Source organism: Accipiter gentilis, chromosome 18 (genome assembly GCF_929443795.1).
Source record: "Accipiter gentilis chromosome 18, bAccGen1.1, whole genome shotgun sequence".
Lineage (NCBI taxonomy): Eukaryota > Metazoa > Chordata > Aves > Accipitriformes > Accipitridae > Astur > Astur gentilis.
In genome coordinates this window covers 27,016,463-27,039,310 of record NC_064897.1, presented here as the reverse complement: position 1 = coordinate 27,039,310, position 22,848 = coordinate 27,016,463, and the positions used below count along the sequence as shown (strand labels likewise).

The window sequence follows — 22,848 nt, the reverse complement described above, 5'->3', positions numbered from 1 at the left end:
GCACCCAGCATCTTGCCCAGAGCGTCCTCGGTCTGATGCCAGCACTGGCTTTGTGGGCACTGGATCCCTCATGCCCCGTAGTTTCTTCACCGGGATGATTTCTCCTCTGGCAGCACCCTCGGGAATGTGCTGGGCCGGGCTCAGCCCATTTTTGGGGCTGTGCTGTGGGTCCCTCACTCTGTGCCCGTAGCCTTTGTGATAAGTGGGGAGAGGGATCAGACCGGTGCCGTTCCTGGCATCCTTGTGCTGCACCGGAGCGGGAAAGCGGGTGGGATGTGGTGAGCACCACCAGGCAGGCGGCAGCATCGGTTTAGACCCACTCATGCTAAAAGAGGGTGGGTCGACCTCTTTAAAAGCCCATTTCTAATTTCCTCCACCAATTCCTCCAGCTCCCCTCCCCTGGAGCAGCGGGAGGACGAAGGAATGGGATTGACCACGTCCCGTTTGTGGGGTTTGCAAGGAGTTGGGGGGGCTTTTCCCCCCGGGAGCTGGGCTGGGAACTCAAAGCCTTGGGGTTTGCCAAAGCCCAGGAGGAGGTAGGGATGAGTTCCCAGGCTTGCTGGCGGGCTGCCTCCCTCCCTCTGCCCATCTCCTCCTATCCCAAATGTTTTCATCCTTCTTCCTCCTCCCACCCTCCCCGGTTTCCTCCTCGTATGCCAGTCCTGTTCACTGGCTGGGGATGTGGGGTGCTGTATGGGGGGTGTTGTGGGAAGGAGGATGGAGGGACAGACCCCGCGACAGACCCCAATCTGCGCTCTCCCTACGGCTTTCCGCCGGTCGCAGAGGAGAGGGAAGAGGGGGGGGGTTTGGGACATGGCCGGGAGGGGAGAGAGGATGTTGCATAAACCAGAAGCAATCCAGGAACAGCTGCCTGTGGCCTGGAAACACCTCTGTGATTCCAGGCAGTGGGAAAGGAGATGTATATATTTACGTATATACATTACGTCTTCCCAGAACAACCCCCCCCGAACACCACTTGATTCTCTGCTTCCTTTTCATAGACCTTAAGGAAGCGCAGGAGGGACCGGGAGGGCTCAGATAAATAACATTTTGCTGCTTGGAGAAGCAGCTCTCTGTGTGCAGGGGCATCTGGGGATCTGTTTGCCCTCCCCCAAATACGTTCCCTCAGGAGAATAAGGAGGGGGAGCACATCTGCAGGAGTTTAAAGCCGGTGCAGGCTGGAGGGAGTTGGGATGGAGGTTGCTGGGGTGAGGAGAGAAAGGGGGAGATGGTGAGGGTAGGAGGGATGCAGCGGGGAGGGAGGGTGCACAGAGGATGGGGGTTAGGAGTGGGAAACTGGGGGGGGCTCTGGGGGCAAAGACCCTGTTGGAAATGAATTGCGTGAAGAGGTGGGGGAAGGTGCTTTAGGGAAAGGAGGAGCTGGGGGGGGGTCTCAAGAGAAGGGAGTAGGTCCCCAGGGTTGGTGTGGCATGGGAGAGGGGACTGTCAAGGGATGGGGGATGCATCCCTGGAGCAGACGGGGAGCGGGGCGGCAGGGATGAGGAAGGGTGCGATGTGCAGAGAGAGGATGTGGGGATATAGGGAACGAGGGATGGGGATGGAGAGTTGAGGGATGGGGATGGAGAGTTGAGTCATCCATGGCGGGAGAGGGAGACCTGTCCTGGCCAAAGGGAAGAGCCAAAAGCCGGGGGAAGAGTTGGACACAACGCCTGGACAACTCTTTTATCGTAATGATTTTGCCTGTCCATCCAGCCCGTGTATTTTTGGCCCACGGAAGGAAGGGGGTGGGGATGCAGAAGCGGCTAAAAATAGGGGTGTCCCTGCCCATTCCCCCAAGGCGGGCATCCGTCTGTCTGTCTGCCTGCCTGCCTGCGGGGTTGCTGCGGGATCTGGAGGAGGGGAGCAGGTCCAGCCTCCTCCCCACAACGTCTGGCTCTGCTTTTGTTTGTCTCGCAGCCCTACGGGGACAGGAAGAGGCCGCAGGGCCGGGGAACAATGGCTCATTCTCTGGGAGTCCGCGCCTGCCGAGGAGCGATAGGGGACACGGGACGGTGGCCAGAAGGCAAGCACAACCTCCCAGCGCCAACGCCATGGGAGCTCACCCCACCAGGAGACGATGGGGTCCACCAGTGGGATGCGGGACACACACACACACCCCTTCCTTAGCCCATCCCTCTTCCCTAGACCCCAAACCAGGCTCCCGTGCCTGGGTGGAGAGGGGACGAGGGACCGTCTCACGTGGGTGCGCTTTACGGAGGAGATGAGGGAGGCAACGCCGGCAACCCGAAGAGAGGTGGGAGCATGTCTCCAACCGGCACTGGGGAAACCTGTTGTTTTGCAGCCTCTCCTTGAGCCTGCGAAACCTGCAGGGACGGTGGCTGGAGCTGGCATCCCTGGTGGGAATGTCCCCAGCTGGGGCCCCGGAGGTATTTATTTGGGAGCTGTAGCGTGCCTCTGCGTCCCGGCCCTCACTGCGCTTGCCGAGGCGGTGCCAATACTGCTGGTGGAAGCTGTCCCCGTGCTCCGTGCTCCCTGCTGTCTGGGAGATGGCCAAGGGGCACGGAGGGGTGTGCATGGAGGTGGTGGGGGTCATAAATCCTTTTATCCCACCTCTTTCTTCTCCAGACCTTTCTTTTTGTGGCAGTGTCTCTCCCAGGGACCTTTTCCTCCCGGGATGTTAGATCTGACAGCGGGGTGCTGGAAACACCTCAGGGAGAGGCTCTCCCCACACTTCTCCAGTCGTGGTAGGGGTGAGAGGAGGTGGCAGTAGCACCTGAGGTAGGGGAGAGGTTAGGAGATATCCTGCAGAGGTTGAGCAAGGAGGGGACAGAAGAACCTCCCCATCTCCAGCCCCTTTTTTTCAAGGTCTCGGATGCTTGGGGCTGAACGCTTGCCAGGGCTCCTCTTGTTTACTCAGCCGGGGAGCTGACACATCCAAGGTCTCTGCTGACTCCACTTTCCCACATGCTGCTGGCGGGCGCATTCCAGGGCAGAGCGGAGATCAGCACAGAGGCATGCCGGAGGTTTCCATCCGGGATGCCATCCCCCCTCCCCGCTCCCCCCTGGGCATCCGGCACCTCCTGCCAGGCATCGCATGTGAAGAGCGGGCATCGCATCTGGCCAGCGTCCTGGGCTTTTACAAGCCGGGGCTGGCATAGAGTCCGAGCGTGGACCAGGACCCCGGGAGCTGCCTCTCAAGCCGAGTATCTGCGGCAAGGCTCGGTTTATCTCTCCGTTCGCCTCTGGACATCTCAGTCCCGCTCCCCGTGATGACCCGTGGGAGACACGCGGAGGGACAGGGGACGCCTGTCTTAGCTCAGTCCTCCTTAGAGGGACTGGGGGAAAGAGGCATCACCCTCCTAGGAACCAGTCCCAGCTTTTTGATCTTAGGACGGGCACCTAGTCCTGTGGCTGGGCTTAGCTTGCCGAGGGTTAACAGCGCTGCACGGGTGACTGCGTGAGCTGGAGAAGAAGCTGCAGCCTTCTCCTGCAGGCACCGGCTCTGGTCCCTCCTGGGCAGCCGCCCTGACCCAGCGTGGCTGCCTTTTGGTTTTAGGAGGAAATGCCACAAAGCTTTTAAAAACAAGCGCCAGGAGATAAAGAAGGCTTTGGAGCGCTGGCTGCGGGGCCGGGACGGCAATGTGGCCCTCGCCCTGTCATTTCGGCCGCAGGCTCCCTGTCCCAGCGATGCTCCCACCTCTCCGGGGGCACCCGGCATCTTTGCCTCCTCGGACCCGGGGTCGTTGGCAAAGGACCACCGTGACCTTTCCTCCCCGCCGCGGGCTGGCCCGCAGAGGCCCCTTTACGCCCAACCCCAGCGTCTGGAAGAAGGGGCCTCGTCTCCCTCCTCGGCTGCCGCAGGAAATATGGAGCCTGGAGGTCAGGGGCCAGCCGGCAGCTCCTCCCGTGGGGGCCAAGCAGCCCAACGCTGGGGCTTGTAGCACGCCGGAGAGGAGGGGAGGGAGGCAGAGCTGTGGAAAGCGGTGGGGGAATGGCCAGGCTTTTCCTGTTTATGTGACTACCAGACCCCCCCCCCCCCTCCCCAAGAAAGGCAGAGGACTTGGAAAGCTCGTTGCTCTTGGGCGGGCTCCAGCTAAAGTCTGTCTGCGGCTCTCAGCCCCCGGGGGGATCGCATCCCTGGGGCAGGGCGCGACTCATTCCCTTGGGAAATGGGCATCCAGCTCCCAGGGGGGCTGGGGTTACGTTCGGGGGGGGGGGGGGGGGGGGGGGCTTGCGAAGGTCTGGTCTAGCGGGGAGGCTGCCCGTTGGGTTCCTGGGAAGTGAGGCACGGCTCCTGCTGCGCCCCAGGCTTTGATTCCTCCCATGGTTGTCTCTGGCTTTGGCTGATGCTGGTCTCTGCGGGACAGTCCGAAGGGCAAAGAGCCACTCGGGCCAAGGCTGGGAGGTAGCTGGGTATTTTGGCTTTGGGACACAGGAACGGGGAGCTCTGGGAACGCCGGACGCGGAGGAGCGCTTCAGGGGAGGTTACAAATCACACCATGTTCAGCCACGACGGCTCCAGCACAGATCCCGGGCAGAAGGGCTGCAAGACCTCCCGCGTTATCTAGGGTCACATCCTGCAGGGCATCTGGTGTGGCCACGGTGGTATGCGGAGAAGGAAACGAGGTCCAAGACGTTGTGCTCTCGCCTTCACCTCTGGCACCTAACCGCTGTGGGCCACATCTGTACCGAGTTTGTCGGGTCTCAGCTTTGGGTTTTTTTTGGGGTTTTTTTTTTCAGTCCTTGGCCCACGGCTGAACGTGGGTGGAAGGGTGCTCTGTGCAGACCCACCTCTAACAGATGCCCTGGAGCACACGCCGTTAGGCAGAATTAAGGGGAGCAGAGGGGAGTTACGGCCCCTTTGCTGTTCCACAGGTAAGCCTGGGCCTGGCTTAGTGCAGCCAGCGATCTCCGATCAGCTGTAGGATGAGAAGAGCTGGGCCCAGCGTAGGTCAGGGCAGTGATGGAGGGGTGTGGGTGCGGGTCCAGCATCTTCGGAGTGGAAAGACTTGGGAAGGGCCTCAGCACTCAGGAGCAAGGAACCCTGGCAGGTCTGCGTGGCAGGAACAGGGACAGCCCTTGGCTCTCCACATCCTTCCCTTTGTAAGGGCTCCAGCAGAAGGCCACGCTGACCCAAAACTTTTGGGCTTTGCCCAGCCACCTCCTCCCCCAAGGGCTTGGACGGTGGGGTGGTGCCACCCTATGGCTCTGGAGCGGTGTTACAAGTGCTGGTGGCACTTGGCTGCTCTTTGCCCTCTTCGGAGACACTTTGCCCCTGTTAGCATGAGCTCAGCTCTTTTCCCTGTCTGTGTCCTGGACAGGTTTGCTTTCCAGCCAAGGGGAAAAGGTTCTGGCCTGCTGCAACCCCAGCAAAGTCTCAGCATGCCTCCCTCTCTTGCAGTTGCATTGCCCTCCCTAGGGCACTCGGGTATTCCTGGGGCTAGAAAATCACCAAGCTGGGGTTTGTTGCCCAAACCATGAACTGCAAGGCCGGGTGCACCAGGATGCGTCCTCTGACAGTTGCTGCTGGAGCTTTGATGGGTTGCAGGCTGAAAAGCCAACACGCCTTCTCACGTACATCGCCAACCTGGGCCCTCAAAGCTCCAACTATTGTAGCAGAAGGGAGTTTGGGGGGACTTAATTTAGGTTGTCTGTTGCTTTATGGAGCAAATTTGCTGGTAGGTCTGAAAAAGCAGCATCTTCCTTGCCTGACACGTGAACCCTGTCCCCTTCCCTGATATGGCACATGTTTGGTGTTATGGGACGCTATCACACCCTCCTGCCTCTTCTCCGTCCTGGCCAGTCTCAGCCTGACAGTGTCTTTTAGGGACTCTGGCTGCCAAAGACCCTGGGGCATGCTTTTGTTCCAGCTCGGGAGAGGAGCCATACGGGACTGTGATCATCTCAGGGAGGAGGAAGGGAAGCTGGAAGTGGTGTTTTCCATCTATGCTCCTTCCTTCTCTCCTGTTGAAGCTGCATGAAGGAGCAGAATATTTCTGAAGTGGGCTGAGCAGAGCTCCCAGCTAAGCAGCTAATCTCTTGGTGGCAATTTATTCTTCCGAATTCAAACTGCTCACAGTCAGTTTGCTCATCTGTGTGATGGCATCTGAGCTGGTGCTGGTGAGTCTCACCGTCTCAGGGTCTTTGACTTCAGCTGCCCTGCAAACACAAGGCAGGGTTTGTGTTCTGGTCTGTCTTTGCTCCCATCCTAAGCTAGTACTCATATGAAATGGTGAAATCATGCTTGGTCTGGGCAGCTGGCTAGCTTTGGGCAGAGGACCGCTGATGATCCTGTAGTCCAGTGGAGTCTTCCTGGAGAAGTCTCTCGTCTAGAGAAACCTGACATCCCACAAGGCTGGAGGTGAGGCTGGAGCTTTGCTGGAGGGGGAATAGGAGTGTTTTGTTTGCTCTGACTAATTGGGTGTCTGCACAGCTGATAAAGCAGTTGGGAGGCTAGGATGGAAAGGGCCTCTCGGTGACTGTTTGAGGAGGTCTAGGGGAGGCCATAGGTGAGATGGAGAGGAGAAGGTAGCTGATACGCATGGGAATGCAGAGGAACGACTGGCTGCTGCAAAGCTATCTAGACATATTGATCTCTGTTCTGCACAGTTCCATCTTCCCTGTCTGACTTCTTCTAATCCAGATTGATGACCCTGCTCATTTAACCCGTTTGACTTCCTCTGGCTGCGGGTCAGCCACTCCTTTTATTCAGCCAGGCTGGATCCGTGGCAGACCTTATTCACTGTGACAGACCTTACGCCCCAGGGAGCAGAAGTGGGACTCGAGGGAGGACAGGTAGCCCATTTCCACTTGCTGCTAACAAGGCAGGTCTGCGACTGGTGAGAACACCCGAGTGACACCGAAACCAGCAGGATGAGACATGTGCGGAGTGACTGGAGCATTTGTGGGGTCCTGTAGGACCACAGGCAAGTAACAGGGTCTCAAATCAGAGTGTCTGCGGGATGCTAATTGGGGCTATTGGCATTCTCAAGCCCTTTTTTCCAGGATAGTGCTGAGGTCACATTGTGATTAATGCGTTGAATGTCGGTATACGTGGAAATCTACCCCAAAGTTATTTCCCGAGAGGTGGAAAACACCACCTACTTCATATTTCTGTTTGTGGTGCCAGTTTCAAAGGTGCTCTGTGCAGCACCCAACAACTGGTTGAGGTTGACGTGGTCACATTGACCTCTGGTGGCTGCAGCCTTAGAGTGCAAGGAAAACACGAAGGAAAAAGCGGGTGGGTTTGGTGAGCTGTTGCCTGCTGCAATTAAAATGCAGTTGGGTTTGTTCCTTCTTTGGACTCCATCCCCCATCGCCTTGCCCCTTGGACAGTCATTTCTTTTCTGCCCGAAGCAGGTGTGATCTACACCCTCTTTGTGTGTACATCTTCAGTCCATATGGTTCTCCGCCCTTGGAATCAAATCCTGTTTGCACACACACCAGTAAAAACCAAAGGTGGATCCTCTGTTGGAGAGCTGAATTCACTCCCGGTTTCTAAACAGAGTGGGTCATACCTGGGGAGAGCAGATCCTGCTCCCCTGGATTCAGTGTAATCTCTGTAAGGTCAGTGTTTGGACTCTTCTTAGGCAGCGGAGGGCAGACTTTAGGGGTCCCCTTGCAAAGTCTGATGCAGAAGCAGCCATCTCGATTGGATTCACAGTGACCACCGAGATGGACTCTCTGTTGGCGCATTTTCTGGAAAGAGAGGGGAAAAAAAAGCTGGGATGGATCCCACAGGGGTAATGCTTTAAGAATAAGGCAATTGCGAGAAAGGCTGAGGTGGGAGCCAAGCCTAAGGAGATTTCCAGGCTCAGCCCTGTTGAGGTGGAGCCCCTTTGCCGGCGGCAGTCGGGCAGCTTTGGAACGAGTAAGCCCATCCCAGTGACTCGAATCCCGGCAGCCTGCTCTAATTCAGGTCTTCCTTGCCACCCTGCACACCTTGATGCCCTAATGAGGACAGAGATGTTTTGCCAATCCCTTACCAAAAGACTCCCACACGCTTTTGCCTCCTGTAGCTCTAGGCAATGGGTGTGTGCTCAAGGAGGAGGAATGTTGAAGGAAATATTCGTTTGTTTTGCTATCTCCACATACAGATACATGCATTTCCTTCCTGCCATGAAGGCCACTCATCCCTTTTTTTTTTGGGGGGGGGGGGGGCTCGTTCCTCCTCCCCTTCTGCAGTCATCACCACCATCGTGAAGGGAACAAACCACTGTCAGCATGCCGGGGCAGTCTTACATCTGCTATGAAAAGTGTCAGGGAGATGAGCAGGTAGTCAAAGTCCTTGCAAAAGTTGTTAATGTAAACACTGAGTTTGATGAGTGTCATTAGGAAAATAAAATTGTGGGTTTTTTTCTGTCTGTGTTAACTAATCCGGTGTGAACCAGCGTATGAGCCGATTAGATCAGGCTGCAGTCGATAATTCTGTTTCACAAATTCTTTCGAGTTTTCAGCATTGGTTTTTGTTCCACACAGGAACAAAAACTGCAGAGTGTTTTTCACGACACCCAATCATGTTGGGACAGCTATTGCAGGGTGGAAGTTATTATTAGGGGGTTTATTTCAAACTCTCTTCCTCAACCTGACTAAGGAGACCACCCCAGACCTTAGCAAAACTCCCTTCATTAGAAGCTGTAGGTCTTTGGAAATCACCAGGCTGCGAGAAGAGTATTTTGATTGGAAATAAAAAGGACCAAGCAAGAAATATATTATTGAAGACGTTCTGACCAGCTCACATTATGAACACTGCGTGGGTAGGAGGTTTCAGGGCAGGTTTGTAAAGATCCTGCGCTTCCCCCAAAACACAGGGCAGAACTTTACAAAGCATCTAAGCTCACCATCTGTAACCACAGCTTGAGCTTTATACTGACGGCATTTTAGCCACACGGTCAGGAATTTAATGAATTCCTTCCCCGCCTCAGACCTTCCTAAAGCTGTTTCCAGGCGGGGGCAAACGAGGCAGTGCCATGGCATACCCAGCCCTGCTCCCCGCAGCACGGGCTCGCTCTCCTCCGAGGGATCCCGCCGACCTCTTAGTGCCGCCGCTCGGATCCACGCCGCAGGGTCCTGCAGAAGACCCAGCTGCCTGTCACGCTCCGTGGGCCATGTGCGCTAAGCCCTTCCTCTGGCAGTGGAAACAACGCGTTGCTCACCATTTGCTGGCTTGTCATAGATTTCCTGTGTGAGCCGGTGTGGCTTGGAAAGTTTTACCAGTGCAACTATTTTGGCTAGGATTTGGAAAAAAAAAAAAAAAAATAAACCCAACAAACCCCAACCAACAACCCAACTCAACCCCCCCCCACCCAAAGACCCCAATGTCATTCCTAGAGTGAACTCCAGTGTGCCAGCACAAAAGTAGCTGCTACGGGTAAAGCTATTTTGGAAATGTAATACCTGGCTGTGAGCATGTGCAGTCTGGTGGGACCACGCTTCTCAGACAAACTGGGGCTGTCTTGTGCAACCGCAGCTTCCCTCTGAAGGGCGAGCTCTTCATCTTTGTGCCTCCAAACCCTGGCCAAAACCCCGGGATGGAACATATCCTTCCTCTCGGGAGCTGTCTGTCTGATCTGTTGGGATCGACGGCCCAGCCCAGAGCCTTCAGGGGTGGTCTGCTTGCTCCTGCGGTACCTGCGGAGCTCAGAGACCTTCTGTGAAGGAGAGCGGCTGACGGTGCTTGATGTGGGACCTGCTCTGTCTGATGTCTGCACACTCTGAGTCACAAAGCACCGCAGCCATTGCCCGTGGGGTCAGGGCGGGTGGAGGGAGAGGTTCCCTTGACATCAGCCTTGAGTTCATCTCTCGCTGGGTCAATGAGAGAAACCAACCATTTGTTTTGGGGCTTTTATCGTGACTGTGAAAATCTTATCTTCTATCACCACGTAACATCCTGCTCAGGAAATCTTTTCACTATATTGAGAGAGAGACCTGGGTTGTTTGGGAGAGAATAACTAGCAGGCAAAAAATTGACATGGCTTGAGTCAGAACGGGTTCCCTGCAGGCAGCCTTGCTTGTACTTGCTTTTTGATCACTCAGCTGGACGCGTCTGGCTGGAGGTAAAGGCTGGAGAGTGGAGCTGTGCCCTTCTGCTGGTGGTACCCTTTGGGGGGGGGAGCTGTGCAGCGCTGGGCTCGCAAGGGAGGGGAAGGTGGCAGTCGGGACCCCTCGCAGGGAAGGTGAGTCAGCAGCAAATTTATATGCTCGGGGTGTCAAGCGGTGCCTGTTGGGACGGATGCCACGCGAGAGGAGGTGGTGTTTGCCGAAAACCCTGCGTACGCGCGCGTGCCCGGTGTTTGCTCAATACCTGTGTATATTTTGCAACAAAAAAGGCTATGGATCCGTGTGATGCTCTGTGCATCACACAGGTACAGGCTCAAATCCCGGACGGTGGTTGTGCTTGATCTTGAAAAGAACATAGCGGCATGGGGAAAGGATCTTGCTAAAGCCTCCCTTCCCTCAAACAGCCTTGCTGAAGCTGGTGCAGGAGCCCCGTGGGGACCAGAGGGGATGTGTCTGCCATTGGCCCTGGGGGAGAAACAAATGAAGATGTTTGTTTTGGGTGCAGTGGGAATCCTTTAGGGCAGGGGGCCTAGTTCATAATTCAAGATTGTTTCATACTCCCCCTACTTTGGTTTCTTCACTTATCTGAGGGAGGAGAGAAAGGTTTTTCCATGCAGAGGTGGGGTCTGGAAGCTGCAGCGGTGGGATGCTGAGGGCATCTCCGTCTCGGGAATGTGTTGGCCGGGGCAGGAGCAATGTAGGGCTCCTTTTTGTTGTGTCTAGAGCCCCGCGGGGACGCACAGAACTGCTCTGGGCTACCCTGTGGGCTGACCCCAGGGCTGGAGGGAATCAGGTGAACTCCCATTTCTTATGAGCTTGATATTGCATTGGGAATCTCTTGCACAGAACGTGTGCTGTCTATCTTTGCCACTGAAGTCTGAGGTTTAACATGGTTGAGAGTGATGAAATGAAAGTGAAAGGGGGTTGCTAGAGAAACTTAAAACCACCTCAGCCTTGGAGGACTGAGCCACAGTGTCCGATTCCATCCCGGCGATACCCACAGATTTGGGCAAGGCGGTGCATGGCAGGGATGGAGGTTATCCTACGCGGGCTCTCTGGGATGCTGTGCGGACCCACAGATCCACTCCTGGGATTGCTGCGGCCACTTGGGCCGGGGGAGGAGGAAGGCTTCTTGGCATCTACCCCTGGCCTGGGGGACTCGGTGCTTGGTCAGGCTGGCTAGTGCAAGCCCCTGCACGCCCCAGGGTACAGCTCAGTCACTGCCCTGGGGTGCCTCCACACCCAGCTCCACCCACCCACGCTACCGAGGACTGGGGGCCAAAATTAAACTTTCTCGGCCTCGAGCAGGCTTCTTTCAACCACCCCCATTTCCTCCCCTTTCTTAATCCCACTCCCCCACCCCCAACTCCATCCAGAACCAGCCCTGCACCTGGGCTAGCCAGGCTACCCTTTCTGAAGCTCTTGAACCAAAAAAAAAAAAAAAAAAAAAAAATTAAAATCTCCTCCTTCTGCACCTCTTCTCTGCAGGCAGAGCTGGGGAGGCTGCACCCTGCCAGCAGAATTTCTCCACCCCCCCCTCCTCCATGGCCCCGGGGCCGGGTCCTGGCTGGGAGGCCAAGCCGGGTAACCCCTTCCCCCGCCGGTCTGGCGAAGGAAGGGGGGGTGGGTGAAGCCGGGTGCGTTTCGGAAGAGAAGTCACTGGCGAGCCACATCCTTCCGCAGAGCAGCTCCAGCCCGGGGCTGGGGGGGGAAGAAGAAGGGGGGGAGAAGAAGAAGGAGAAGGAGGAGGAGAAGGAGAAGAAGGAGAAGGAGGAGGAGAAGGAGAAGAAGGAGAAGGAGGAGGAGGAGGGGGGGAGGAAGAGGAGAAAGACGGGACACACACAGAGAAAAGCCTTTCCCCAGCTCGCCCAGGTGAGGAGCAGCCGGAGGGTCTCAGCAGCTCCGGGGGGGGGGGGGGGGGGGTTGCCGGTGGTCGGTGTCACCGCGACCCCCGGGGAGGGGAGGCGGGGGGGGGGGGGCGGGCAGGGCTGGGTTTTGCATTGCCTGCAGGGTTGCCGGTTCCCTCCCAGCTGGCTGGAGGAGGGAGGGAAGGAGGGAGGGAGGGAAGGAAGGTGCAGCGGGGTGGGGAGAACGTTTCGGACACACCTGCCGGGGAGGCGAGACGGGCGGCGGCGGAGCGGAGCGGGGAGCGGGGCGCAGCCCGCCCGGCGGTGGGGATGGCCGGTAAGGGGGGGGACCCCCGGGTGGGTAAGAGGGTCTTGCGGAACCCTTCGGGGTGATGAAGCCCTGCTGTGCCCATTTTTCCTCCGCAGGCTGCTATCTAAGCGCCGGGGTGGGTGGGTTTCGCATGGGATTTGGGGGGGGGGGGGGGGGGTGTTTGCTTCTCTTCTTCTCCTCCTCCTCTTCCTCTTCCCCAGCCAATTCCTCAGGGCTGGCCTCCAGCTCGCCATTCCTCGAAGGGCGCCTTCGGGCTGGCCGAAAGGGGAAGGGCGGCCTCCTTCCCCCCCCCCCCAACCCCCGGCTTGGGGGGCTGCGGCAGGCAGGAGGGGGGGTACCCCGGGCAGGAGGGGGGGTACCCCGGGCAGAAGTACCCCAGGCAGCTCCCAGAGCCCTCCACCCTCTCTCTGTCTGGTAGTTGCTGGCACAGCCGGCTTGGATTGCTCAGAGAAACACTTTGATTTAAAGGCATAAATCCGCTGCCGAGGAGCGGAGCTCAAACCAGCGCAAATTCTGTGACCTGCTGTTGCGTCCTCCTTCTGCATACTTGTGTCCCTGTGGCAAGCGAGCCTGTCCCAAACGAGAGACATCAGTTTCTGCAAGAAAGGCAGTTTGTTTTCTTTATTCAACCTAGGACAATCCAGATCTGTATCGGTATTTAGGCTCCTAAGCCCTTTGGTGCTGGAAATGAGACACTTGAGTATCTTTTGTGGATTCAACAATTCTCTTTTCCTGTTATCCTTCATCCAGCAGACCCTGAGCCTCCCATATTTCTACTTGGAGGATTAACTTCTGCACAGCGCTCTTAGCTATCCCTCTTGCTGTGCTAGTTGGCTGTCTGAAATCGCATGATATCATTCTTACCACAAGAAAGAAAAAAAAAAAAACCAAAGAAAAAAGAGTGGGAGATTTCCTTCCCTCTGCCTTCATGCATCATGAACCTCTACACTGCCCTTGGGGGCGTTTGTGTGGCTGGGGTAGGGAAGCTGGACTCGATGCCAGCACCAAAGCGGCAGGTAACGGTGCGCGCTGGGGAGGAGGGATGGCTTCTAGGTCTCAGAAGATCTTTGCTCTCCTTTGCCTTGCCAGCTGAAAGGATTTGTGCTGGCCTGGGAAGCAGATTCTGTTTCTCAAGTGAAAATAGATAACGCTGGGTGAGTTGATACACAAGCTGGGAAGAGAGCTCCTTGCACGTACCTGCTTCATCACAGCTTGTAGGACTTCATGGAGCAGGTTCACCGCTGCTCCAAGAGTTTTCGGTCCGCTGACTTCAGGGCGTCCCTCTTACTTTATTTGGTTGACAGAGGCATTGCCTTGTTGCTATGTATTTCCAGGGCTCCACATGGATATGTGGAATATACATGGAAGATACGCTTCTGCGATTCCCCTTTGGCTCCAGTGCCTGTAGCCAAGGTGCTCCACGGGACGGTGCCCTTGGGAACTTCAGTTTGGTCACTGATGCCTGGGATGTGCCCAGGGCAAATGGATCCCCAGGGAAACCCTCCTTTCCAACCCCAGTGTGAGAGAGCATGTCCCAGGCTGTGAAAACTCTTGCTCCTGAAAGTTTCCTGTTCTCGGGGATGGGGAAAAAGGGAAGATGCGTGATGGTTGGGGGGATTTAAGTGTGCTTCAGGGGTGAAGATGACATTTTCCCTAGTCTTCTTACTGTATGTACTCCTAACTCCTTTATGTACCACTGTCTTCTGCCTCCTGCATAGCCAAGGCTGTGGGTGGGCACTCAGGATCCTGCTGGACCAATTTGTATGTAAAACGGCTTCTGATGTATCTGAGTCCCATTTGTAACACTACTGAATCATTTGCAGGACCATACCTCGACTCATGTTCTCCCACACCTACTCATGCCTTTTACCCTGTGCTGCTCCATCATTCCTCAGACATTCTCTTTCCTTTTATCCTCCCAGCCCTGGAGAATGCCCCTCTCCAAGCCTGCAGCCTCTCGGAGCAGGAGGAGGAAGAAGACAGCATCTGGGAGAAGATTGAGAGCGCACGGCACCAGCTGACCCGCTCCCTGAACCCTGCGAAGCTCACCCCGTACCTGCGCCAGTGCCGTGTGATAGACGAGCAGGATGAGGAGGAGGTGCTGAATTCATGCCGGTTCCCTTGCAAAAGCAACCAGACAGGTGGGAGAAAACACAAACTTGCACTTAGATAGGCCTGGTTTGTGGGGGACAACCTGGTTTTGACACGCAGTGGATGCTACCCAGCACGTGGTGGTGTGGCTTCCTGATCGCTCTCGCTGCAGCGCTGCCCTGGCTTTGTTGTTCTCTGGGATGCTCTGGAGCCAGATCTCCGTCTCATCCTCTGTGAGCCTCCCCCTGGGGGAAAGGGGGAGCGCTCCCACCCCATTCCCTCCTCTGGCCATTCCCGTTCTTGTGGATGGAGGCAGAACTGGTGGCGATGCTCTTTCGTATCACGAAGCTGGTCTGTGCTGTTTTCTCTCTGGTTTGTAGGGAATTCATCCTAGCTCGTTATCCCTTTTTCCAGGTTATCTGATGGACATCCTCCGGCGCCGTGGGAAGCGAGGCTACGAAGCCTTCCTGGAATCTTTAGAGTTTTACTACCCGGAGCACTACACCCGGCTAACAGGGAGGGAGCCAGCCCAGCGCTGCTCTATGATCCTGGGTAGGGGCAGGTGCTTCGTCCCCCTTTCAGCTGCTGCTTGCGTGGGAAGGGCCAGAAATCTGTGCGTAAATCTGTGTATAAAACCCTGGTTCACACCACCTGTGTGCGAGGAGCCCTGAGAGCTCTGTGCTCTGGATCTGGAAGGGAAGGGGCCGTATGTACGTGTGTGACGGACCGTCATGCCGTAAGCCTGGGACAAGAAGGGCTGCAGACCCACAGGAGAGCTTGGCACCCCTTGATGGAAAACAGAGCGCTGGGTTGCTTGCTTTTTTTTGGGGGGTTACCCTTGTCTCAGCAGCCAGGACATGATACTCCTTTGTCTCCCGCACAGATGAGGAAGGCCCTGAGGGACTAACTCAGTTCCTGATGATGGAGGTGAAGAAGGTGAGGGCTCAGCGGAAGGAGCACCTGCTGAAGGAGCATCAGCTCCAGGTGAAAAACCAGGCGTTGGAGCAAGAGCAGGCCCGGCTGGAGCAGCAGCTACAGGAGCTTCTGAAGGTGCAGGAGCGTTGCCAGCGGCTGAGAGAGGAGTGGGACACCAACAGCGTGGAGCTGCTGAGGCTGAAGGACGAAAACTACATGATGGCCATGCGCTACGCGCAGCTCTGCGAGGAGAAGAACATGGCCGTGCTGCGGAGCCGCGACCTGCAGCTGGTGGTACGGCCCCGGGGAGCGCGGGGGGCTGGCGGTGAGAGGTGGTGGGGGTCTGACGGCCGAAAGGGATGCACGTGGGTGTCCACGTGTGGTGGCCCAGGCGCGTGAAGGAGCTGATGGCAGGTGGGACACTTGTTGGGGTGTCTGCTCTTGATGGGGAGCATGCCCTGAGCAGGGCAGAGCATCCAAGTCACGAGCACGGCATGGGAGACTCGCCGCTGCCCCGGGGCAGCTGGAGAGACATCACCAGCTCCTGCTGCGGCTGGAGATATGTCACCTGGAGGAGCCAGAACCAACCTCTCAGAGGAGATGCCGGGGTGATGCCTTGCCCAGCATCTCTCGGCTCTCTCAGCCTGGCCGTTGGTACCAGGAGATGCCCCGTCTGCTCCCGCACGCGCTCGCTGCCCTGCGCTTGCCCGCTCTGCCGGTGGGCGCCAGGCAGCACAGGCATGCAGGAGGCAGCCGGTTCTGTCAAGCTGCCTGTTTCTATTTACTCCTTCCCCGGGAAAGGGCTTGTGTTTTCCTCTTTCTAGTGAGGACGGTGGCTGTGCAGCCACCCGCACACGGGGTGCTGGGTGCGTGTGGGCTGCCTGGAGCTGCCCAGCCTGCCTTGCCGCTCGTAGGAGCGTTTTAGCCCAGAGTCCATCCCCGCCCCGCCGCTCCCCACCACCTCCTCGTCTCTCTCATGACGTTTGGGAGACTCATGCCCCGCATACCCGAAGGAATTCATGACGCTGCGCTCCAGCTGCCAAGCTCTCACCTCCAGCAAACACGCGCCCATTTCTTGCCTGGGCAAGGACAGCCCTACCTGGAACTTATTAATAAATCAGTTTCCTCAGTGCTCTGCTGCCTTCTGGCATTCCTCCCACCGGTCTGGGCCTGGACCTCTCACGCAGCCCCGTGGTTACCTTTCATTCCTCATCCTGCTCTAACAGCCCTGGGATCCTCCCCTACCTTTTATCTGGTATTCCTGCCGATGCCAGCTCCCCTGGGTCTCCTCCGAGCAGGGAGGTGAATTGCTTGCAGGTGACTGTGGGGTGGAGAAATCCCCCTGGAAGCAGGGTGGGCCACCAGGTCCCAGCCTGCCTTCGCCTCCTGGCTTCAGGGTCTGGAAGTTACCGGTCCCTGGAAGTCATTCTAGGTCTTTTGGGCAGATTTGCAGAAGTAATCCAGTTCCCGACTCCCTCCTTGGCAATTTTGGCAGTGCTGCTTAGTGCTCAGTGGCTTTGATAGGTTTCCCCTGCCCTGTTTTGCTCTCAAAGCCTTACCTGGCTGGGAAACTGTGCTTCTCTGATCAACCTCATCAGTTGTTACAGGTCTGTGAAGACCTCCCTCACTCCCAAAAGTAACTGACCTCCCCTGTCTCCAGTGACGTGTTGGTGGAGGAGTGTGAGAGCAGCCCAGGGTCTGATGATGCATCTGTGGTTCCCCGCAGCCTCCGGCAGCTTGAGCCTCAAACGCTTCCCAGGCTAGAGGTGACCTCGCCATACTGGATAGCCCCCAGTGGATTTTTCTACTGCAAATTTCTTTCTCAGCTGTTCTACAAGCCGGGAAGCCTTTGAGAGACTCAACCCAGAAGTCCCTAGTCCACCCAGGCTCAAGGCCAGCTGTACCGGGGATGCCCCAAGGTAGCGAGAAAGTTGTTGCACCGAGAGAGGATCCTGAGACTGAATGCGCTTACGCAAGTGCATCTTCCTCCTTTGCCCTGCGGGGCAAAACTTTTGTGTGCAGCTGTGCTAACCTTGGCCCAGCGGTAGGATTCTCCTTCGCGTGGTTGCCCAGCCCTCGCTTTCCTCGCCTCCAGACCCTTTTTTCTGCCCAGCGTCCTCTCTGCTTCGCTCTCCCGCTAAGGCAGAGGTGCAGGGCCATGTGTGTCGGACCGTCTTTCTTCCCTGGGTTGCAGGTGGACCAGCTGAAATGCAAAGTGACCAGCCTAGAGGAGGAGTGCAGCCTGCTGCGGAAACAGGCGTCTGCGCCGCCCCAGCGAGAGACGGAGGAGCGGGGCCACCCCGACGCCGTGTCTGAGCTGTGGGCTGAGAACCAGCGGCTCACGGCATCGCTGCAGGAGCTGCAGGGCATGTTGCAGGTACCTGGCGGGACAGGGCAGACTCTGGGTCACCTCCTTCCCTGGGGCATCCCCAGTGCTGGTGACGTGGGTACTGGGAAGATGGGGGAAATCGCTGTCCTGGGCTGGCCTGTCCCTTCCTCTGAGGACACTGCTTGGCCGTGGTGGCTGCCGTTGCTTCTGGGTAGTGATGGGTCCTTGCTTCCAGCTCTGTGGCTCTTGGATGTGCTTACAAGTGTGACTTTGTGCCTTGGAGCGCACAGTAGATTAAAGCAGGAGCGATGATGGCCGTCGTGCCAGTTTGCCTGTCTCTGCCCTGGTCCGGTGCTCCCTCGGTGCTTGTGGTACAGTGACGGTACCTTCTCGCCTCCTAGAAGCCCGGTGAGGGTCCAGTGCCAGGCTCGGAGCAGATCCTGCTGGATATCCTGGAGCACGACTGGAAGGAAGCCCAAGACGACCGGCAGGATCTCTGCCAGAAACTCAACTCCCTGCAGAACGAGCTGCAGTGGGCCGAAGAGCTGAGAGATAAGGTAGAGCATCCATCACCGCCCCTGTCCCTGCACACCGAGCAGGGCCTGGAAGAGAGGGGAGGGAAGGGGCTGGGAAACCACAGCAGTTGCTTCCAGGAGGGCTAATGCTCGCCGCTCGCTCGTTGCCAGTACCTCCAGGAGGTGGAAGATCTGCAGCTGAAATACCGGACGCTGCAGAAGGACTGCGATCTCTACAAGCATCGTATGAACACGGTGCTGCTGCAGCTGGAGGAGATCGAAAAAGAGCGGGACCAGGTAAATTGCTCTTCCCACTGGCTTTCCACCTCCCAGCAGGACCAGGGCTTTTGTCTCTGCTTTGGCTACCCCCTCCTTCCCCAGCGGATCTTCTCCATCCACGCCAGGGTGGGAGGGAGGGGTTAGTAGCGCAGTTCTCTGCCTTTTCTCACTCTCAGCCTGGCTACTTGCAGGCAATCCAGAGCCGTGATGGGGTGCAGCTACAGTACTCCCAGGGCCTGATCGAGAAGGACCAGTACCGCAAACGTGTGCGGGCCCTGGAGGAGGAGCGGGACGAGCTCCTAAGCAAGCTGAGCCAGGCAGAAGGGCTGAACAGCACGCTGGAGGCACAGCTGCAGCGGTGCCAAGGCGGCCGCAGCCTGGGCAAGGTGAGGGTGGCTAGAAAGAAAAGGGAACAGAGAAGGCAGAGGGCTCAGGACTGATTTCTGGGGGACACAGTGGGATGATGGGGTCCCTTCTCTCCCAGATGTGCAGCTCTTCCTACTCCCTCTGCTCCAACCTCAGCAGCACCTGGAGCCTCGTAGACAACCCTACCAGCTTTACGACTGGGCTTGTGGATGCGCTGGGGGTCTCTGTTATCCCGTTCCCAGGAGATTCGGCCATTCAGAGCATGGTGAGTGCTTGACCATGAGCTGAGGGCAGCAGGGACCCACGCTGCTCGAGAAGGGCACAGAGGCATTGGAGCGGGTTCATTGTGGGCCTGTGACTTGGTGGGAGACTGGGTATGGAGCGGTGTGTAAGGTGGGAGCAGATCCCGGATGCAAAGCTTAGTGTGCAAAGTGTGCAGCGCTTTAGCTGGGGGGGCAAGAGGGAGAACTGAAAGCCTCTTCATCCCATGTAACGCCCTAGGAATCAACAGCCTCATGCAAGATGTTATCCTCCCCTAAAAGCTGTGTAATCTACACATGCTGCGGGCTAAATCCTATCTCTTTTGAATCCTGTAGCAGCATCGTATTGTTTTTAAGGGAGTCAGGTTCTTTCCTTTGACTCTTTGACCTCTCATCCTCCTAGAGCGCCCTAAAATGGGCAGTCCCACAGGTTACTCGCGCCTTTGTGTGCATGGTGGCTAAAAGTGAGGTATAAGAACAAGACTGGAAATTCCTTTCATCTGCTGCTACTCCAACAGCTTGTACATTGCAAAAAGATGGGGGTGCGGTGTCATGCGTCTCCATCCATGCTCTCCTCTTGGGAAAACAAGGTGCCCCTGGGATGTGGATGATCCCTGAAGAGGCATGTGGTACCCAAGGAGCTGTTTGCAACCTGGCCTGAAGGGAGGGGAGAGGTGGTGCTGGGTGTTGGTGTTAACAGGAATTTCTCTTTCACTCTGCCCAAGGAGGTGACTCCTGACAGCGAGAAGGATATCAACCGCCTCTCCACTTTCCCCTTCCCACCTTGCATCGGCTCCATCCTTCGTCGGCAGCGGGAAGATAGGTGCATGCCCTACAAAAGGTGATCGCTGGGGTGCTGCTTGGGTCTGTGTCTCCTCTGTGGGGCTTGTGGGGGCCAGGGAGAGCAGTCTGGTAGGAGAGGAAGGAACCTGAAGTGGGAACTGAGAGTGGGAAGGCTGGCTGGGGGCTGGGGGCTGGCTGGGGGGTGCTTCTGCGGGGGTGGCAGAAGGCTGTGGGGATGGGGTTGAGAATGGGATGCAAACAGGCTTTGGAAAAGCTGCTGCCTCACAGCTCCCCTTTGTGTCTCTTTTGTAGCTTGTCCTGTGGCTCCTTTAGCAGCATTGAGGATGCAACAGGTACCAGGGTGGGGGCTTTCCCCAAAGGGCTTAACTATAAAAAGAAGTGGTGGCTGTGGGGAGAGGGGTTGGACAACTGACCCTCCCTCAAGCCTTTGGTTTGTGCAGCTCACTGTGAGGGCTCTGCACCCGTAGGAGGGTGCTACGGACCCACATGTGTCCCCCCCAGTGCCTTGCCAGGCACAGCAGCTGGAAAAGCTGGCTTTTCCTCTGCATAGCAGGTAGCTATTCACATCAGCTCTGTTTAAATTGTGGAGAGCTGCGCTGATGGAGAACTTGATGTGGAGCTGGGGGAGGAGGTAACAGAAGAGAGAAATGCCTTTGCCCTGGGGTGTTATTGGATATTCCCTTCATCCGCTACTACTTTGGTGATGGGTTGTAAATCTCCTGGAGTGGGGCTCTGGTGCTGGCAGGTCCTGTGGTGGGTGCTGGTGGCTGATGTCTGGGCACATCCAGGTGACCCTGGCTGCTACTGCCTTCTGACCGAAATGCTGATGAAGGGAGCAAAGATTTGCTTGTTCTCAGGAGACATGGGAAACCCTTTCCAGGGAGGTGACCATTCAAAGCCTCTCTGCAGCCTGTTTCCCAGTCAGATGCTAGAAAATGCCCAGGAAGGGGTGACAGACCCTTTCCACCCCGAGAACGTGAGCTCCCTGCAGCGCTCGGAGAGGTGATGTGCCCCGTCTCCCTCTTACTCTCTTTCCTAGGCAGTGATTTTGCTAGCACCTCTCTCGGGGCCTTCTCCTCTTCTTCCAGTAGGACCTACACCAGGGTGAAGTCGGAGATCTGCTTGTCCGCGCTTCCCAGCCGTGAGGAGGTCACCAGGAGGTGATTGCTGCTCTCTGAGCTAGGCATTCTGAGCCGGCTGCTTGGGGGGACGTTTCATGGTGCTGGGGGACCACGCTTGGGAGGCTATTCCTTTCTGCGTTCCCCCTTGCAGGCTTTCTCGCTAGTGGGAGAGGAGAGGAATGAAGATCCTATAGTCCGTCCTTCCTAGAGGGACTCCAATTTTTTGCACTGTCCCGTTTGTTATGGCAGGGGTGGGGATGTTGCCCTGGGCTGGAAACACATCTGTCTAGGTAGGGACAGGAGTGTGGGAGCCCAGCTTGGCTTCGATATTGGGGCTGGTGGGATGGAAGGGTCTGTGGGAGTTCCTAAGAATTGTGTGTGAGCCCTGGTGATGGCTTTGCATGACAAGCTCTGTACTGCAGTGCTCAGTACAAAAAACACCCTGTAGCTGGACACAAGGCATAGGGGACCGGTTCTTAGAAAAGGCAGCAAACTTCAGTTGCTGGGCTTGGTATTTCTCCTTGCCAGGTCACTGGTGGTACAGCTCACTAGTATGGGTCACCCCAGCAACCCCTCACCCCAGGAGAAGAGGCTCGCAGCAGATATTTCCATCCTTGGAGGGAACAGGACAGGGATTTACGTCCAGTGGGTCAAGCCAGGCTCGCAGGTCGAGGATGCAGGACTCAGGGAAGGGTGCCGGCTCATTGAGGTGAGTCCGGGAATGGGCTCACTTTGTGGGTTTGCAAGGCACCTGGGATGACGCAGGGAGTGTGGAGTGATCCCTAGTGCAAGCTGACCTCTACCCAGCTTGAAGGCCACCTCCATTTCTCTTGTTTCCCAGGACTGCTCCCTGCCTAGAGCTTTATGCAGCACGAACACCCATCCAGGTCTCGTGGCATTCGAGCGGACCTGTTCGTGTAAAAATGCTAAGACCTTCTGAAACACTTCCTTCAGCTGTGGGAGGGGAGAAACAAAAAGCAGTCACACAATTAAGACGGCAATATGGCTATGTGTCCCTGGAGTTGTCTGTCACCTTGTAGTATATCAGAGCACTTTGCATCCTGCGTCCCACACACGCCTGTTGCAAAGCAATCAATTCTGGAGCAAGATTTCTCAGGCCTTCGTGACCCTCCTGAGCTATAAAGAATAATTGCTCTGAAGAAAGCTCCTGGAGGGAGGGAAGGGCATTTGTTTTGGCAAGAATTGGCACCACTTGAAATACAGCTACACTACTTGAATTAATATCCCACTTGTAACTGAAACCCCCCCCACTCTCCCGCCCCCACTCCCACGTGCGTTCATGCACACACATTTGCTTTCACAGCAGCCCAGCATCTGGACTGGGTGGTGGCTGGCAGCAGGTATTTCAGAGGCAGAGGAGGGAACCAGAGGCAGACTGAGGATGCCTTGTCCTCAGGAAGAGCTTTCCCCAGGCCTGCCTCGCTCTGTAATGTCTCTTGTGTAACCCTGATGGGTGAGGGAGCTGGGGGAGACCCTGCTCTTCCAGCCCTTAGGTCTAACGGCATCGGGTCCTTGCTAGCTGAGGGTGCCGTCGCTGAAGGAAGAGGTGCTTTCCCTGGAAAACTGCACGCGGGAGGTCGCCTACCTGAGTCTACTTCATTGGGATGAGCCCTCTAGTCTCATCTTTCGGCTGGACCTGGAAGGTAAGACCCTGGCAACTGGGTCTCCTTTGAGCCCGAGCTCTCTGCCTCCCTTTCCAGACCCTCCGCGCAGCCCTGGAGGTAAATCTCAGTTATTCTCTCTCCTCTCCTGTTTGGTCCTAGGCCACCATGTCTGACACAGGGGTTGGCCGTAGCTCCGGTAGCTTTCCCTGTCTGGTGTGGCTTGTGCATCCTCTGAGTTACGGGATGGAGGTACAGACCTTCTGTCTGTTTGCCTCCTCTGCACCCCCGACCCCAATCCGTAGCATCATAGCTGTGCTGGGGACTTGGCTATCTTATCGGTGACGG

At 56.8% G+C, this 22,848-nt stretch overlaps 1 protein-coding gene across 1 annotated transcript in view; it reads left to right on the top strand.

Annotated features, from left to right (window-relative positions):
• Positions 1-22,848, top strand: part of CARD10 (caspase recruitment domain family member 10) — a 44,427-nt gene that overhangs the window by 14,275 nt on the left and 7,304 nt on the right. Inside the window, exons 2-15 of the mRNA XM_049822605.1 lie at positions 1,918-2,023; positions 14,121-14,339; positions 14,704-14,841; positions 15,173-15,498; positions 17,399-17,581; positions 17,935-18,090; positions 18,220-18,345; positions 18,519-18,713; positions 18,812-18,958; positions 19,679-19,794; positions 20,049-20,089; positions 20,797-20,917; positions 21,407-21,587; positions 22,419-22,542. Of these exons, the coding sequence (XP_049678562.1) occupies positions 1,918-2,023; positions 14,121-14,339; positions 14,704-14,841; positions 15,173-15,498; positions 17,399-17,581; positions 17,935-18,090; positions 18,220-18,345; positions 18,519-18,713; positions 18,812-18,958; positions 19,679-19,794; positions 20,049-20,089; positions 20,797-20,917; positions 21,407-21,587; positions 22,419-22,542 (2,179 nt within the window). The remainder of the gene's footprint in view (positions 1-1,917; positions 2,024-14,120; positions 14,340-14,703; positions 14,842-15,172; positions 15,499-17,398; positions 17,582-17,934; positions 18,091-18,219; positions 18,346-18,518; positions 18,714-18,811; positions 18,959-19,678; positions 19,795-20,048; positions 20,090-20,796; positions 20,918-21,406; positions 21,588-22,418; positions 22,543-22,848) is intronic.